At 45.8% G+C, this 19,209-nt stretch overlaps 1 protein-coding gene across 9 annotated transcripts in view; it reads right to left on the reverse strand.

Moving 5' to 3' along the window:
• Positions 1-19,209, reverse strand: part of rb1 (retinoblastoma 1) — a 456,612-nt gene that overhangs the window by 181,075 nt on the left and 256,328 nt on the right. The window contains exon 37 of one of the 9 annotated variants that reach the window (XM_070894058.1): positions 1,709-1,981. The exons of the other annotated variants lie outside the window; for them this stretch is intronic. Within the exon in view, the coding sequence (XP_070750159.1) occupies positions 1,955-1,981 (27 nt within the window). The 3' untranslated portion in view covers positions 1,709-1,954. Of the gene's footprint in view, positions 1-1,708; positions 1,982-19,209 lie in introns of those variants that run through there. 9 annotated transcript variants of the gene reach the window in all.

A 19,209-nucleotide genomic window follows, 5' to 3' on the forward strand; every position in this document is an offset into this window, starting at 1 on the left:
GGGGGTTGGGGCTCAGTCGCAAAAAGCCGAAAGCAAAGGTAGGTTAAAAAAATACAAACATAAAATATTTTGCTCCAGAGCTGTAGAGATTTGTTTTAAAATTAGAGGTGCCCATCGCTGACCCATCTCCAAGAGATGTGGTGGTCACATTAACTGAGCTCACTTCCTTCTATTCTCCCACCCCTTCAATCCCACAATCCAATCCCAAACCCCAGTAATTCCCCATCTTGCCCACCCCCACTGATTACACAGACACCCCCACAAAATACTCTGACTGCCCAGTATCAAGATAAATGTTCCCACTCCTCCAAGTACTCCCAGAGACTATCCCCTTCCTCCCACACCACATCCCAATGACCCTCCAAGTGCACCAGAGCTTGGGGTACTGAGGAGAATGATCAGCCATGATCTTATTGAATGGTGGTGCAGGCTCGAAGGGTCGAATGGTCTACTTCTGCACCTATCTTCTATGTTTTTAACCACCCATAAATCCATCGATAAATCCCAACCATGTGAGTACATTGTCTCCATCGACCTGCATACTGTAGACCTTAAAGGGAAGGCAAGAGGCAGAGGTTGAGCATACAGGAAGAGCGTCTGAAATCCGGAAACCTTGGGATCGAGGCCTTTCTGACATCCTGAATCCGGAAACGTCTGGGCCGAGGTAAGGCGGGGTGGGGGTTGGGGCGACGGCCGCGGGAGCGGGTTGAGGTCGGGCGGCCAAGACCGAGGCGAGGTCGGGAGGCCGAGGCCGCGCGGCGGAGGCGGAGGCGGAGGGAGGTCGGACAGCCGAGGCCGAGACCGAGGCGGGGTGAGGTCGGGCGGCCGAGGCGGAGGCGGGGTGAGGTCGGGCAGCCGAGGCGGGGTGAGGTCGGGCGGCCGAGGCGGAGGCGGGGTGGGGTCGGGCGGCCGAGGCCGAGGCGGGGTGGGGTCGGGCGGCCGAGGCGGGGTGAGGTCGGGCGGCCGAGGCGGAGGCGGGGTGGGGTCGGGCGGCCGAGGCCGAGGCGGGGTGAGGTCGGGCGGCCGAGGCCGAGGCGGGGTGGGGTCGGGCGGCCGAGGCCGAGGCGGGGTGGGGTCGGGCGGCCGAGGCCGAGGCGGGGTGGGGTCGGGCGGCCGAGGCCGAGGCGGGGTGGGGTCGGGCGGCCGAGGCCGAGGCGGGGTGGGGTCGGGCGGCCGAGGCCGAGGCGGGGTGGGGTCGGGCGGCCGAGGCGGGGTGAGGTCGGGCGGCCGAGGCGGGGTGAGGTCGGGCGGCCGAGGCCGAGGCGGGGTGAGGTCGGGCGGCCGAGGCCGAGGCGGGGTGAGGTCGGGCGGCCGAGGCGGGGTGAGGTCGGGCGGCCGAGGCGGGGTGAGGTCGGGAGGCCGAGGCGGGGTGAGGTCGGGAGGCCGAGGCGGGGTGAGGTCGGGAAGCCGAGGTGGGCAGGGGTGCGGCAGGTCCGAATTTCCAAACGTTTTCGAGACGACCCAGCCACGGACTGGCCCGGTGTTCGGAACATTCCGAATTTTGGAACTCCTGATTTCGGACCTCAACCTGTACCATTAAAGAAACATGTGTGACAATCACATAAGACATACTGGAGATAGAAAATGGAGGAGGCAAAGGGAAGCTGAGACACACGCACAAAAATAATTGAAGAATTCACTGTGAAACATATAAAAGAAAGGAAAAATTTTCAATAAAATCTTTATTCTTGCTCATCGAGTTGCCTATATGGTGTTAAAAGTTGCAGGGGAAAGCTTTCTTGAAGACACCGACTCTGTCTCAAGAGCCCAAGACTAAATGTTGAATACTTGGCTGCAGCTCAAATAATTGGATTGGGTTTTGCCAATTGATTTCTTCTGTTACCCATTATTGTCGACTGTTCATGTTAATCACACCAAGGGCCTCGCTTGTTTATTTTGGCTCCAGAAGGCAGTTAGGTGTGCAGAGACTTGCTGGTTGCTGGCCCGTTTCCTCTTAGTTTCTCTGGAAATACCCGGAATCCTGTAAGGGAAGTGAATGTTTTTCTGCTCAGAAACAATGGGCCTGAATTTGCAGTCGGAGGCTTCATGCAGGCGGATGCCTCTGAGTGACAAAAAAAATCTACGAACCTACCTGATGGTCCTGGATCCACGGAGACTTGCGCCCTCCTGGGCATCTAAGCGTAGACATGCGTAGATGCACACGTATCCCAGGCGCGCATGCGGTTCGCAAGCACCCCTGGGATCACGACGGCCAGCACAACCAATGAAAGAAGGGAGATCCCCATTCAAGCATAAAAACACACATTAATGGAACAAATAAATAAAAAAAACATTAGATACATATTTAAAAGGAATAATACAATATAATGAAACATTTAAAACAAAATTTAGAACTTCACGGGCATTCGCTGGGCATTCATTGGGCAAATAGCCCAACTCTCCGCTCGCAGATGCCCTACTCCGAGGATGTGAATGATCGGTCAAGATTCTTGACAGCTCGCAAGTTCCGGTTTTTCGCGCATGCACTTCGCGGGCTGAAACCGGAACTTGTGCGGTCATTATGGGCGCGTAGGCACCTCGTACACACCCGTGGGGTCGCACAATACAAGCCAATGTAAACATTTGGACTTTTCCCAAAGTAAATTATATAAATAACTATATGCAATTTCTCAAAGTAGCCACATGATTATTTACTGTTCCTCCCTCAGTCAATTTACTCAACATAAAGCATAAACAAGGGTCGTTTATAGCATATAGTTTGTAATATATTCCAAATGTTTACAGCACCTGCCTTTTCAGAACTCAAAAAGAACACTTGTTCATATTAACAGGTTTATATAAATGGTATTTATTTACCTGCAGCGGATAAACTAAACACTTTTTATGTATTTTCCAGGAAGCAATTCAAAAATAAACATTTATTTCACAGCAGATCTCTTCTAAACTTTCTTTATCTCAAAATATCCACTTCCCTCCTTTCACAGCCCCTGACTCACCATAAGCAACAGTACAGGAGCTGTCGATAAAAATACATGCAGAGCCATCTTCCACCCTTCCAGATTTAGTTTGGGACCTGAAATATTAGATCCTTCATTGAAACACCTCTGAACTTTTTGACGTGGAAGCAAGTCATACTCGATTCCAGGGACTGCCTATGATGATGATACATTAAAACATAGAAACATAGAAAATAGGTGCAGAAGTAGGCCATTCGGCCCTTCGAGCCTGCACCACCATTCAATAAGATCATGGCTGAACATGCAACTTCAGTACCCCATTCCTGCTTTCTCGCCATACCCCTTGATCCCCCTAGTAGTAAGGACTACATCGAACTCCTTTTTGAATATATTTAGTGAATTCGCCTTAACAACTTTCTGTGGTAGAGAATTCCACAGGTTCACCACTCTCTGGGTGAAGAAGTTTCTCCTCATCTTGGTCCTAAATGGCTTACCCCTTATCCTTAGACTGTGACCCCTGGTTCTGGACTTCCCCAACATTGGGAACATTCTTCCTGCATCTAACCTGCCTACACCCATCAGAATTTTAAACGTTTCGATGAGATCCCCTCTCATTCTTCTGAACTCCAGTGAATATAATCGCAGTTGACCCAGTCTTTCTTGATATGTCAGTCCCGCCATCCCGGGAATCAGTCTGGTGAACCTTTGCTGCACTCCCTCAATAGCAAGAATTTCCTTCCTCAAGTTAGGAGACCAAAACTGTACACAATACTCCAGGTGTGGCCTCACCAAGGCCCTGCACAACTGTAGTAACACCTCCCTGCCCCTGTACTCAATTCCCCTCGCTATGAAGGCCAACATGCCATTTGCTTTCTTAACCGCCTGCTGAACCTGCATGCCAACCTTCAATGACTGATGTACCATGACACCCAGGTCGTGTAGCACCTCCCCTTTTCCTAATCTGTCACCATTCAGATAATAGTCTGTCTCTCTGTTTTTACCACCAAAGTGGATAACCTCACATTTATCCACATTATACTTCATCTGCCATGCATTTGCCCACTCACCTAACCTATCCAAGTCACTCTGCAGCCTCACAGCATCCTCCTCGCAGCTCACACTGCCACCCAACTTAGTGTCATCCGCAAATCTGGAGATACTACATTTAATCCCCTCGTCTAAATCATTAATGTACAATGTAAACAGCTGGAGCCTCAGCACAGAACCTTGCGGTACCCCACTAGTCACTGCCTGCCATTCTGAAAAGTACCCATTTACTCCTACTCTTTACTTCCTGTCTGCCAACCAGTTCTCAATCCACGTCAGCACACTACCCCCAATCCCATGTGATTTAACTTTGCACATTAATCTCATGTGTGGGACCTTGTCGAAAGCCTTCTGAAAGTCCAAATATACCACATCAACTGGTTCTCCCTTGTCCACTCTGCTGGAAACATGCTCAAAATATTCCAGCAGATTTGTCAAGCATGATTTCCCTTTCACAAATCCATGCTGACTTGGACCTATCATGTCACCTCTTTCCAAATGCACTGCTATGACATCCTTAATAATTGATTCCATCATTTTACCCACTACCGATGTCAGGCTGACCGGTCTATAATTCCCTGTTTTCTCTCTCCCTCCTTTTTTTTTTAAAAGTGGGGTTACATCGGCTACCCTTCACTCAATAGGAACTGATCCAGAGCCTATGGAATGTTGGAAAATGACTGTCAATGCATCCGCTATTTCCAAGGTCACCTCCTTAAGTACTCTGGGATGCAGACCATCAGACCCTAGGGATTTATCGGCCTTCAATCCCATCAATTTCCCCAATACAATTTCCCTACTAATAAGGATTTTCCTCAGTTCCTCCTTCTTACTAGACCCTCTGACCCCTTTTATATCTGGAAGGTTGTTTGTGTCCTCCTGAGTGAATACCGAACCAAAGTACTTGTTCAATTGGTCTGCCATTTCTTTGTTCCCCGTTGTGACTTCCCCTGATTCTGACTGCAGGGGACCTACGTTTGTCTTTACTAACCTTTTTCTCTTTACACATCTATAGAAGCTTTTGCAGTCCGTTTTAATGTTCCCTGCAAGCTTCCTCTCGTACTCTATTTTCCCTGCCCTAATCAAACCCTTTGTCCTCCTCTGCTCAGTTCTAAATTTCTCCCAGTCCCCGGGTTCACTGCTATTTCTGGCCAATTTGTATGCCACTTCCTTGGCTTTAATACTATCCCTGATTTCCCTTGATATCCACGGTTGAGCCACCTTCCCTTTTTATTTTTACGCCAGACAGGGATGTACAATTGTTGTAGTTTATCCATGCGGTCTCTAAATGTCTGCCATTGCCCATCCACTGTCAACCCCTTAAGTATCAATCGCCAATCTATCCTGGCCAATTCACGCCTCATACCTTCAAAGTTACCCTTCTTTAAGTTCTGGACCATGGTCTCTGAATTAACTGTTTCATTCTCCATCCTAATGTAGAATTTCACCATATTATGGTCACTCTTACCCAAGGGGCCTCGCACAACGAGATTGCTAATCAATCCTCTCTCATTACACAATACCCAGTCTAAGATGGCCTCCCCCTTAGTTGGTTCCTCGACATATTGGTCTGGAAAACCATCCCTCATGCACTCCAGGAAATCCTCCTCCACTGTATTGCTTCCAGTTTGGTTAGCCCAATCTCTATGCATATTAAAGTCACCCATGATTACTGCTGCACCTTTATTGCATGCACCCCTAATTTCCTGTTTGATGCCCTCCTCAACATCACTACTACTGTTTGGAGGTCTGAACACAACTCCCACTAACGTTTTTTGCCCTTTGGTGTTCTGCAGCTCTACCCATATAGATTCCACATCATCCAAGCTAATGTCCTTCCTAACTATTGCATTAATCTCCTCTTTAACCAGCAATGCTACACCACCTCCTTTTCCTTTTATTCTATCCTTCCTGAATGTTGAATACCCATAGATGTTGAGTTCCCAGACCTGATCATCCTGGAGCCACGTCTCTGTAATCCCAATCACATCATATCTGTTAACATCTATTTGCACAGTTAATTCATCCATCTTATTACAGATACTCCTTGCATTAAGACACAAAGCCTTCAGGCTTGTTTTTTTAACACACTTTGTCCTTTTAGAATTATGATGTAGCGTGGCCCTTTTTGTTTCTTGCCTTTGTTTACTCGGCCTTCCACTATTGCTTTTACCTTTCTACCATCTGTTTCTGACTCCATATTACTTCGCCCTGTCTCGCTGCATAGGTTCCCATCCCCCTGCCATATTAGTTTAAACGCTCCCGAACTGTATTAGCAAATGTTACCGCCAGGACATCAGTTCCAGTCCTGCCCAAGTGCAAACCATCCCTTTTGTACAGGTCCCACTTCCCCCAGAACTGGTTCCAATGTCCCAGGAATTTGAATCCCTCCCTCTTGCACCACTGCTCAAGCCACGTATTTATTCTAACTCTCCTGCTCCCTCTACTCTGATTAGCACGTGGCCCTAGTAGCAATCCAGAGATTACTACCTTTGAGGGCCTACTTTTTAATTTAACGCATAGCTCCCTAAATTTAGCTTGTCGGACCTCTTCCCGCTTCTTACCTATATCGTTGGTACCTACATGTACCAAGACAACTGGCTGTTCACCCTCCCTCTCCAGAATGCTCTGCAGCCGCTCTGAGACATCCTTGACCCTTGCACCAGGGAGGCAACATACCATCCTGGAGCCTCGGTTGCGGCGCAGAAACTCCTATCTATTCCCCATACAATAGAGCCCCCTCCCACTCTTTTTCACGCCCTTCTGTGAAGCCTTGCATATAGTGCATAATTTCGGCAAGAGGGTATAATTGCAGCATGACAAGTTTACACTTGCATAATAAATGTTGACATTGGAATTAGTAATTGAAATACAAAAATAAGGGCAGAATATAGGACTTCAAAATGTGAACGGAATTAAATCTACATGTCCTGACCTAATTATCCCCCATCTTCTAACCCCGCTTCATCTCACAACCACAGCTGGTCTCGACTCTGTGTATAATGCCACAGGAAGTCAACCAGTGCGAATAAAACAGGCTACACTCCAACATACCACAGGTAATTTAAAAAAAATTCATTCCTTGGATTTGGGCATCGCTGGCAAGGCCAACATTTATTGCCCATCCCTAATTGCCCTTGAGAAGGTGGCGGTGAGCCGCCTTCTTTACCCGCTGCAGTCCGTGTGGGTAAGATACTCCCACAGTGTGAGTTCCAGTACTTTAGACCCAGCGATGATGAAGGAACAGCGATATATTTCCAAGTCAGGATGGCGTGCGACTTGGAAGAAAAATTAGAAATGATGGTGTTCCTATGCGCCTTCTGGCCTTGTCCTTCTACATGGCAGAAGTCGCGGTTTGGGAGGTGCTGTCAAAGAAGTCTTGGCGAGTTGCTGCAGTGCATCTGGTAGATGGTACACACTGCAGACATGGTGCGGTGGTGGAGGGAGTGAAAGTTTAAGGTAGTGGATGGTGTGCCATTCAAGCGGGCTGCTTTGTCCTGGATGGTGTCGAGCTTCTTGAGTGTTGTTGGAGCTGCACTCATCCAGGCAAGTGGACAGTATTCCATCACACTTCTGACTTGTGCCTTGTAGATGGTGGAAAGGCTTTGGGGAGACAGGAGCTGAAAAACTTGCCACAGAATACCCAGCCTCTGACCTGCTCTTGTAGCCACAGTAGTTATGTGGCTGGTCCAGTTAAGTTTCTGGTCAATGTTGATCCCCAGGATGTTGATGGTGGGGGATTAGACAATGGTAATGCCTTTGAATATCATGGGGCGGTGATTAGACTCTCGCTTGTTGGAGATAGTCATTGCCTGGCACTTGTGTGGCACAAATGTTACTTGCCACTTATCAGACCAAGCCTGAAAGTCCTCCAGGTCCTGCTGCATGCGGGCATGGACAGCTTCATTATCTGAGGAGTTGCGAATGGAACTGAACACTCTGCAATCGTCAGCAAAACATTCCCACTTCTGACCTTATGATGAGGGAAGGTCATTGAAGAAGCAGCTACAAATGGTTGGGCTTAGGACATTGCCCTGAAGAACTCTGGCAATGATATGCTGGGGCTGAGATGATTGGCCGTCAAAAACCACAAGCATCTTGCTTTGTGCCAGGTATGTGATTCCCATCGACTTCAATTTTACTCGGGCTCTCGATGCCACACTTGGTCAAATGCTGTTTTGATGTCAAGGGCAATCACTCTCACCTCACCTCTGGAATTTAACTCTTTCGTCCATGTTTGGACCAAGGCTGTAATGAGGTCTGGAGCCAAGTGGTCCTGGCAGAACCCAAACTGAGCATCGGTGAGCAGGTTATTGGTAAGTGCCACTTGATAGCACTGTCGACGACACCTTCCATCACTTTTCTGATGATTGAGAGTAGACTGATGGAGCGGTAATTGGTCGGATTGGATTTGTCCTGCTTTTTGTGGACAATGTCACATGAGATCAGCTGGTACAGTAGATATATTTTTTCCCTACAGTGAATTTGTAATATTTCCCAAAAGCACAATTACTTTTATTTATTCTTCCTCAGTCCCTAAAACCTTTTTTCTGAGTTAGTTAACATAATGGGTGTTGTAATTCCACACTATCAGAGCAAAAAAATACAACTCTATGATGTATTTCTCTCTTTCTCTGCAAGAGGTACGAGTCACAGAATACCTACACAGCCGACTACATTTTTCTCTTAACTGCTCTCATTGCATCTACAATCTTGACATCGAGGGTTCAACAAATGAATAGTATCAATCAATCCTATTAAGAATTAACTGCGAAGCGTTCAACCATAGGACTTGAATTTCAGTCTACGGATATGTTTTACTAATTTTGACAGCCAAATTAGTGGGAATAGTGGGAAGAGTTATCCAAGCTTCAAATGCAGAAAGGATATAGGCTACAAGATATTGATTAAATATAACTGAAAAACAAATGAGGAAGAATCTAATTTGCTCATCAAATATATTTGTTGAATGTTCAACTGAATCACGTCAACAGGATTCAGGGCTGAGATAGAACAGGATCAACCACATTCTCGTTCACCACTCACAGAATCAGGTAGCAAGCTCCTCTGGCATGTTCATGCTTGTAGTTTTCAGCCAACCCTATCATTTTACTCTTATACTTTAAAAGTGGCTTATGAGTCAGCTTTGACAGTAACGCAGCACAATAAATGTACATTCATTAACCATTACTTCACTTGCAGTACAATTTTTCTTTTATAAACGATGATCTCATTTCCAGTACTGAAGAAAATTAAAGGAAAATATTGATATAAATTAAAGCAAACAAGGTATCCAACACTTTTGTAATTCAAATGACCAGCAACAATTCAAAGACATCTATCCAAGCTCCTTCAAAGGCTCAGCGACTTGTGCCAGCGATTAAGTCATCCAGACTAGGAAGGATCCAGGTTTGATCTCTGCTCTCTGCTAATGTAGCTAATCTCAGTCAAGGTATTGCTGGGGATGATACAATCAACTTCAGTATTTCAGATAACGAGGGGGAAAATTGGCCAAGGTTTGAGAGAAACAAGAAACAAGAAAAAAAGGGGGGGGAGGGGGGGGGGGAAGAGAAGTAAAGTAAAAAAAAGATGGAGGAGAAAAAAAAAATCAGAAAGAGAGAGAGAAAGGGGAAGAGAGAAAGAGAGAAAGGGGAAGAGAGAAAGAGAGCAAGGGGAGACAGAGAGACCAAGGTTTGGGGGGGTGGGTGGAGAGAAGAGAGAGAGCGCAAGGGGTGGGGAGGGGGGGAGAAGAGAGAGCAACGGGGAGAGAGAGAGAGAGGGGAGAAAGGGGGAGAGAGAGAGAGAGAGAGAGGAGAAAGGGGGAGAGAGAGAGAGAGAGAGGAGAAAGGGGGAGAGAGAGAGGAGAAAGGGGGAAAGAGAGAGGAGAAAGGGGGAGAGAAGAGAAAGGGGGAGAGAGAGAGGAGAAAGGGGGAGAGAGAGATGAGAAAGGGGGAAGAGGGAGGAGAGGCGCTAACTAACAGAAAGCAGAGAGTCGGGATAAATGGGTCCTTTTCGGGTTGGAAATCGGTGGTTAGTGGTGTGCCACAGTGATCGGTGCTGGAACCATAATTGTTTACAATATATAATATAAGGAAGAAATAGATAGGAATAGTGCAATCAAACAGACGCAACATGGATTCATGAAGGGGAAATCATGTTTAACTAATTTACTGGAATTCTTTGAGGATATAACGAGCATGGTGGATAGAGGTGTACCGATGGATGTGGTGTATTTAGATTTCCAAAAGGCATTCGATAAGGTGCCACACAAAAGGTTACTGCAGAAGATAAAGGTACGCGGAGTCAGAGGAAATGTATTAGCATGGATCGAGAATTGGCTGGCTAACAGAAAGCAGAGAGTCGGGATAAATGGGTCCTTTTCGGGTTCGGTTAGTGATGTGCCACAGGGATCGGTGCTGGGACCACAACAATATACACAGATGACCTGGAAGAGGGGACAGAGTGTAATGTAACAAAATTTGCAGATGACACAAAGATTAGTGGGAAAGCAGGTTGTGTAGAGGACACAGAGAGGCTGCAAGGAGAATTTAGATAGGTTAAGCGAATGGGCTAAGGTTTGGCAGATGGAATACAATGTCGGAAAATGTGAGGTCATCCATCTTGGGAAAAAAAAAAACAGTAAAAGGGAATATTATTTGAATGGGGAGAAATTATAACATGCTGCGGTGCAGAGGGACCTGGGGGTCCTTGTGCATGAATCCCAAAAAGTTAGTTTGCAGGTGCAGCAGGTAATCAGGAAGGCGAATGGAATGTTGGCCTTCATTGCGAGAGGGATGGAGTACAAAAGCAGGGAGGTCCTGCTGCAACTGTACAGGGTATTGGTGAGGCCGCACCTGGAGTACTGCATGCAGTTTTGGTCACCTTACTTAAGGAAGGATATACTAGCTTTGGAGGGGGTACGGAGACGATTCACTAGGCTGATTCTGGAGATGAGAGGGTTACCTTATGATGATAGATTGAGTAGACTGGGTCTTTGCTCGTTGGAATTCAGAAGAATGAGGGGTGATATTATAGAAACATTTAAAATAATGAAAGGGATAGACAAGATAGAGGCAGAGAGGTTGTTTCCACTGGTCGGGGAGACTAGAACTAGGGGGCACAGCCTCAAATTACGGGAGAGCCAATTTAAAACCGAATTGAGAAGGAATTTCTTCTCCCAGAGGGTTGTGAATCTGTGGAATTCTCTACCCAAGGAAGCAGTTGAGGCTAGCTCATTGAATGTACTCAAATTACAGATCGATAGATTTTTAACCAATAAGGGAATTAAGGGCTACGGGGAGTGGGTGGGTAAGTGGAGCTGAGTCCACAGCCAGATCAGCCATGATCTTGTTGAATGGCGGAGCAGGCTCGACGGGCTAGATGGCCTACTCCTGTTCCTAATTCTTATGTTCTTATCTAAAGGGGGAGAGAGAGGAGAAAGGGGGAGGGAGTGAGGAGAAAGGGGGAGAGAAGGGGGGAAAGAGAGAGAGAGGGGAGAGGGAGAGAGCGAGCAAGAGAGAAGGGGGGGGGAAGAGAGAGAGAGGAGAAAGGGAGGTAAAAAGGAGTGAAAGGCGAGAGAGAGAGGAGAAAGGGAAAGAGAGAGAGAGGAGAAAGGGAAAGAGAGAGAGAGAGGAGAAAGGGAAAGAGAGAGGGGGGAGGAGAAAGGGGGGGGGGGGGAGAGAAGAGAGAGAGAGAGAAAGAGAGAAAGAGAGAGAGAGAGAGAGAGAGAGAGAGAGAGAGAGAGAGAGAGGGAGAGAGAGAGGGGAGAGAGGGAGAGAGCGAGGAAAGAGGGGGTTAAAAAAAGAACGTGAGAGAGATGAGACATTAAACCGCGACCCCCATCTACCTGCTCAAGTTGACATAAAAAAATCCCACGGCACTATTTCGAAGAAAAGTAGGGGAGTTAAACAACACCACTAAAACTCATTGCTGTTTATGGGATTTTGCCGAGCACAAACTGACTGTTGTGTTTGCCTATATTACAACAGTGACTACACTTCAAAAGTACTCCATTGATTGTAAAGCCCTTTGGGACGTCCTTAGGTCAAGTTCTTTGCTATTAAACTGCCCAACACCAAATATCTCTCACAAAATGACTAGTGCCTTGAGACTACTTTTCTGCTAAACTGAGGGATGGGAAAAGAACTTGCTGATAATAGTCCGAAATTTACCTTTTACTAATTTGAACCCGTGACCCTTACTCTCCCATTTTAATTTATAAAGTATTTTTCTGGAAACACCTTTTTCATTCCAGTTATAATCTTGAAACAACTGTAAAATCACCCCTTCACATGCCTCCTTTCTAGGCTGAAAGCACAAGTTTTCCTCATAACTCAAAACGAACACCAGGGATGAGATTGAGGGTATTCGCTGTACTGCCTCCCGTACTTGAATGCCTCATTTCTGCCTCATTGGCAGTATTAAAGGTGCGGTCTGACCACAGGACTGTGAAATTTGATTCCTCTGATTTATAGTCTAATGTTTTACGTCAGCTGGAATTGAACTGGAATATGAGACATGAGTAGCATCCTTATTTATAAAACGCTAACCATCAACCAAGCTTTTAGCTACATATCTGCGAGCTAAAAGACAAGCAGAGCAGTGCAGTGGCTGCATACTGAACATAATTGAAAGGTTTTGTTATAGGAAAGTGAAACTTCAAATACCGGGAATCGTTAATAGCTTTAACAACCGGATATGTATCAGGCACTACGTGTTTCTTCTATCTGATGTCAGTAATCTCTATTAACTGCACCTTTACAGTGTGTTGGTTATTCATTATACAACCTGAGCTTCTGTACCATGATCAGTTCCAGTCATTTAATCATAGGTAAAATCATATTGCTCTCGAGAGGGTACAGAGGTGAGCAACAAACATGATCCCACGTATCAGGGATCGAAGCTATGAGAAATGCTAATTAAAGTTTCTAAGACTACATACAAGAAGAGAGCTGGTAAAACTGATCCAGACAAATTGTTCACTATGGTGAAGAATTCTAAAACCAGGAGACAGTTCAATCCCCAGGTTGGAACCTTGCTGTGCTCAAATTGGCTGTTGCATTTGCCTACAAAACAGTGACTTCATTTCAAAATCAATACAATGGCTGTGAAGCACTATTGGGGATGTCCTGAGGATGTGAAAGACACCACATACATGCAAGTTGTTTATTTTACTCAGTGGTCACCTGTGAGGCCCACATATCAAAAATGGTCACTTGAGCAAAGTATAGGAGGCTGGTCGACATTGTAGGAAACTACATCCCCAACAAAGCTGGAAAAAGTGAGAAGAAAATTCATTTTAAGTGTAAATTAAAAAAATTCAAGTCACAAATTGGAATGCTGAAAGTCAGATAGAACTTTTTCCACATAAAAAGCAATGAGAGATGTGGAGTAAATTATTAGGAAAGGCCAGTGAAGTGGACAGTATCAAGAGACAGATTCAAGAGACAACGAGGGAGATATTCAAAAGGTAGCCAGGTGGGAGTATCACTGATAAAGGGACAATCTTGCTGGGCCGAATGCAGCTCTTTTTCCTATTCTTTATAAAAATCTAGGTCGATATATATATATATATATTATATATAAACTGCAGTGTGTGTATTACAGTTGAGATGTTTATTTTTGGCAATGTGGTCTCTGCCTTAAAGGTAAATGCTATAAGCAGGGAATTGGAGGTAGTTATAAAGTGTGGAGGTTAATAAAAGGATAGTTGTTGCTACTTCAAGATTTGGGGATGGAAGTGAATGATGGTTTTCATCTTGTATGATTGAGCCAGGAAAGAAATTTCAGCTTTAATTCAAGTTGTAAAGTTATGCGATTAACACCAGAACATACTTCAGTTTATATGATTATTGGACAAACAGTGCTACAACATAGGAATTTGAGTGGTTATTCCAGGAAGCACACATTTGCATTGCAGTGTGCAGTTACCTGATGAATTCAGGTATTATTGTAGTTTGTGGTGACAGAAGAGGTATGTGGTAGAAGAGTAAGGTAGACTGTGGGTATCAAAGTGTTAACATTGTATTGAGAATGGAGTAGTATCTCAGAGGCCTGAGCATATTAGATGTGGATTGCATGTGCAGCTTGTTGGTGGGTCCAACCTCTGTTCTCTGCCATGGATCTGGTTTGCTTTAAGTGAAGTGGCTGTTTCAGAGCACATTGTAATGACAGTGGTGTTCTTGCCAGCCTGCGTGTTGTTCAAAAAACTGACATTTAACGTTGACCTCACTGGCTTGTATTAAACTTTTCAGTGAGTAGCAGGAAATTCTGCATGCACGCACAAGTTAAGTTGGAGCTCAGCAAGTTTGTTAGAACTGATTGCAGTGAGCGTTGGCAGACTATGTGTGCATGTGAGCAGAAGCAGCTGGGCTTCACTAATAGGTCTGTACATGTACCCATTGAATGCAAAAACCAAAGAACTGGCTGCAGGTAATTAGTGGAGAACGAGGCTGTCAAAAGGAGTAGGCTTCTCAGAGAAAACCTTTTCTCGGGCTTCGTAAGACAATAGATGTGTAATTTTTCTAAGTAGCTAAAAATTAAAGATGGCAGATGAAACCAACCACCGCTAATTTTTTTTGTCTGATGTGATTGGTACAATTTGCACTGTGTTTATTGGTAAATTGTCCTCGGTGCTCATGCCTGATTTGTTCCTTTATTACCAGGTTAGTAGGTTTGATTCATGCTTCTCTACCGCTTAAGTTCAGATTTCTTGATATTTCATAAACACAACACCAAAATTTGAGCCGAAATATGACACAGGAAGTATGACATGCTGGGCAGAAAATGCACAATTTCGTAATATTTTTAGACTGTTCTTCCAACCTTCTGCAGAGCAAGTCAGTTAATACAGGAGCGTTACACCATGTAATACACAATGTATTATTCTACTAAGGTGGAACTGAGTGCCTAAAGACCACAAACTCCAATTGTTAAGTAAACACAGCATCAGATCAACCAGAGCTTATTGCTGTTTGGTAAGGGAGCTTTGCAGATGGCAATGTGCTAGTTAGTTTCAGGCGCAGCTCAGAAATGCCCACTATTTTAAGATTTTTGGCATCAGTGACAACATGTAATGTCTGTATGCAGATGTTCCTTTTTTGATATATTACCAGGTGTCTCATGGGACACAAGAACACAAGAAATAGCCTGCTCCGCCATTCAATAAGAGCATGGCTGATCTTCGAGCTCACCAACACTTTCCAGCCCGATCCCCATAACCCTCGATTCCGCTAGAGTCCAAAAAAGTATCTATAATCGCAGCATTGAAGATACTCAATGACTCAGCATCCACAGCCCTCAGGGTTAGTGTTATGTATGCAATAAAGATACAAACTGAGTACTGTTTAACTGAACAAGGTACAACCTTGGCTCTGCTTTATTATGGTCCAAAGTGCCTGACTCACAAAATGGCTGGCCTTTTATACCCGAGCAGCACCATGTGCGTGCTGTTTAGTGGCCTCCAACAATGACACCATCTGGTGGCTACACACAGCATGTACATACATGACAATACCCTCCTCTGAGATCTTATCAAAGTCTTTCACAGGTTGAGATGGTCCGGTGCTTTACGCTCCCAGGTTGACCGTCTCAGTTCGATTCCAGCCTTGGGTGAATGTGCGGAGTCTGTTGTGGCTGGTGGCTGGATGGCTGACTTGTTGGGGGTGGCTGTGGCCATGTCAGGAATTGCAAGTCCATTTTTATTGAACAAGTCCGTGATGGAAATTCCGGGTTCACTGATGACCCTCGAGTCCACTGAAGGCTGTTGGGAGGTTAGTTGGTCGTCGACGGTTTCTTCGTCCAACTGCTCTGGCTCGTCTGTGTGCCTCAGCTTTGTTTGATCCATGTGTTTCCTGCAAGTTTGCCCATTCTTGTGCTTAATAACAAATACTCTGTTGTCCTCCTTGGCCATGACCGTACCAGCGATCCATTTGGGACCCTGACCATAATTCAACACATATACAGGATCATTAACAGAAATCTCGCGTGACACAGTTGCGCGATCATGGTACCCTTGTTGACTCGGTCTTCTGTATTCAACATGATTACTTAAATCCGGGTATACACGAGATAACTTGGTCTTAAGACCTCTATTCATCATGAGTTCAGCAGGCGAGACCTCAGAGTGTGTGGGGTCTTGTCTTGTAACTCAGCAGTATGCAAGACAAGCGGATCGGCAGTGACCCTTGGGTTACTCTCCTCACATTGCTTGATAATTTGTACTGCACGTTCTGCTTGCCCGTTGGACACAGGCTTGAATGGTGCTGACCTTTCATGTTTTATGCCATTGAGTTTTACAAACTCCTGACTGGTGAAGCACGACCCATTGTCACTCACCACTATGTCAGGCAGACCATGTGTCGCGAACATGACATTGAGATTCTCTATGGTTGCCGTGGACGTACTGGATGACATGATTATGCATTTTATCCACTTCGAATAAGCATCCACCACCACTAAAAGCATCTTGCCCAGGAAGGAACCTGCAAAATCTACATGGATCCTGGACCAAGGTTTGGATGGCTGTGACCACAGACTCAGCGGCGATTCCGCTGGTGCTTTGCTGAGCTGCATGCAGGCGTTGCACTGATGCATGCATTCTTCCAGCTCAGAATCAATTCCTGGCCACCATACGTGGGACCTGGTGATGGCCTTCATCATCACTATACCAGGATGTGCGCCGTGTAACTCACTTCTCGCTCTCTTTCTTAGGCATTACAACTCTTTGCGACGAATGTACGGTTTGGTCACCTCGCACATTTGCTTAGGTATGGCAGATCAATCCCCTTTGAGGATGCAACCCTTTACCCCCGATAATATCGGATCCTGGCTGGTCCAGGTCTTAACTTGTTGAGCCGTGACAGGGGTACCGTCACTCACAAAAGCATCCATGATTAACATTAAATCTGCCGGTTATGGCGTTTCCACCTCCAGTGTTGGCACGGCAACCGGCTCAAAGCATCGGCACAATTCTCTGTTCCAGGTTTGTGGCGAATGATATAATCATAGGCAGTTAATGTCAGCGCCCACCTTTGGATGCGGGATGAAGCATTGGTATTGATACTTTTGCTCTCGGAAAACAGCAGAATGAGCGGCTTGTGATCGGTCTCTAATTCGAACCTCAGACCGAACAGGTATTGATGCATCTTTTTAACACCGTACACACACGCAAAAGCTTCTTTTTCTACCATACTGTAGGCTCTTTCTGCGTTAGACAAACTTTTGGCTGCAGACGCGACAGGTTGGAGTTTCCCCGACTCATTGGCTTGTTGTAACACGCAACCAATTCCATATAACGATGCGTCACAGGCCAAAACTAAACATTTACATGGGTCATAATGTACCAGCAGCTTGTTCGAGCAAAGCAGATTGGTGGCTTTCTCAAAAGCTGTCTTGCAATGCGCCCCATACTAGGTGTTGACTTTTCTCAACAGCATGTGCAGTGGTTCAAGTAAGGTGCTCAATCCAAAGATTCACAATCCTGAGTGAAGAAATTGCTCCTCATCTCAGTCCTAACTGGCTGTACCCTTATCCTGAGACTATTCCCCCCAGTTCTAGACCTTCTAGCTAGGGGAAACAGCCACTCGGCATCTACCCTATCAGAATCATAGAATCATAAAATCAAAGAATGGTTACAGCAAAAAAGGAGGCCATTCGACCAGTCGAGCCCATGCTGGCTCTCTGCAAGTGTACTTCAGCAAATCCAACTCCCCCGCCCTTTCCCCATAGCCTTATAAATCATTTTCCATCAGGTACTTATCCAAATCCCTTTTGAAAGTCACGACTGAGTCTGCCTCCACCACTCTTTCAGGCAGTGTACTCCAGAGCTTTTTGCTGCATAAAAAAGGTTTTTTCTCAGTGTTTTATAAAGGTTCATCACATCTGCTTTTGTACTCTATGCCTCTATGAAGCCCAGGGTCCCGCATGCTTTTTAAATCGCTTTCTCAACCTGCCCTGCCACCTTCAATGATTTGTGCACATATACCCGTAGGTTTCTCTGTTCATGCACCCCCTTTAGGATTGCATCCGTTAGCACATATTGCCTCTCATCGTTCTTGCTACCAAAATGTGTCACTTTGCACTTTTCTGCGTTAAATTTCATCTGCCACGTGTCTGCCCGTTCCACCAGCCTGTCTATTATCTTCTTGAAGTGGACCACTATCCTCCTCAGTGTTCACTATATAGGTGCGACGTCCAAAATCTGGAAACCTCGGGACCGAGCCCATTCAGGATTCCTGGTATTTCCGGATTTCGGAATCTCTTTGCCTGGGCCAAGGTAGGTCGGGGAGAGAAGGGGGTCGGTCGGGCAGAGGTCGAGCAGGGCGAGACAAGGTAGGTCGGGGAGTCCGGATTTCGGAACATTTTATACAATCTTGGTTGATCCGATCATGGACTCAGGTACACTTCCCTGCCCGCTCCCCATAACTCCTTATTCCCTTATCGGTTAAGAAACTGTCTATCTCTGTCACTGATCGGCCCGGTGTCCGGATTCCGGAACTTTCCGAATTTCGGAACTCCGGATTTTGGGCGCTCAACCTGTGCTTGCAAGTTTTCTGGCATTTGCAAATTTTGAAATTGTATCCTGTACATCCAAGTCCAAATCATTAATATATATCAAGAAACGCAGTGGTCCCAGTATCGACCCCTGGGGAAGAGATTTGATGGAGGTGTTCAAAATAATGAGGGGTCTAGGTATACCTTCCTGCAGTCTGAAAACAACCGTTCACCACTACTCTGCCTCCAGTCACCCAGCCGATTTCATATGAATGCTGCCACTGTCAAATTTATTCCAGTGGCTTCAACTTTGCTGGCATTATATGCCCCTGTACACCAAGTCAACCGAATTGCCTTCATCAACCCCCTATGTTACCTCATCAAAAAACTCAATCAAGTTAATTAAACATGATTTAGACTTCAACAAATCCGTTCTGGCATTCCTTAATTAATCCACACTTGTCCAAGTGACTGTTAACTTTGCCCCTGATTACCATTTCTAAAAGTTTTCCCACTATCAAGGTTAAACTGACTGGCCTGTAGTTGCTGGGTTTATCCTTACACCCTTTTCTAAACAAGGGTGTAACATTCACAGATCTCCAGTCCTCTGGCACCACCCCCGTATTTAAGAAGGATGGGAAGATTATGGCCAGTACCTTCACGATTTCCTCCTTAAACTCCTACAGCATCCGAGGATGCATCCCATCTGGTCCTATTGACATCAACTTTAAGTACAGACAGCCTTTCTAGT

This window comes from Pristiophorus japonicus, chromosome 11 (assembly GCF_044704955.1).
Source record: "Pristiophorus japonicus isolate sPriJap1 chromosome 11, sPriJap1.hap1, whole genome shotgun sequence".
Classification (NCBI taxonomy): domain Eukaryota; kingdom Metazoa; phylum Chordata; class Chondrichthyes; family Pristiophoridae; genus Pristiophorus; species Pristiophorus japonicus.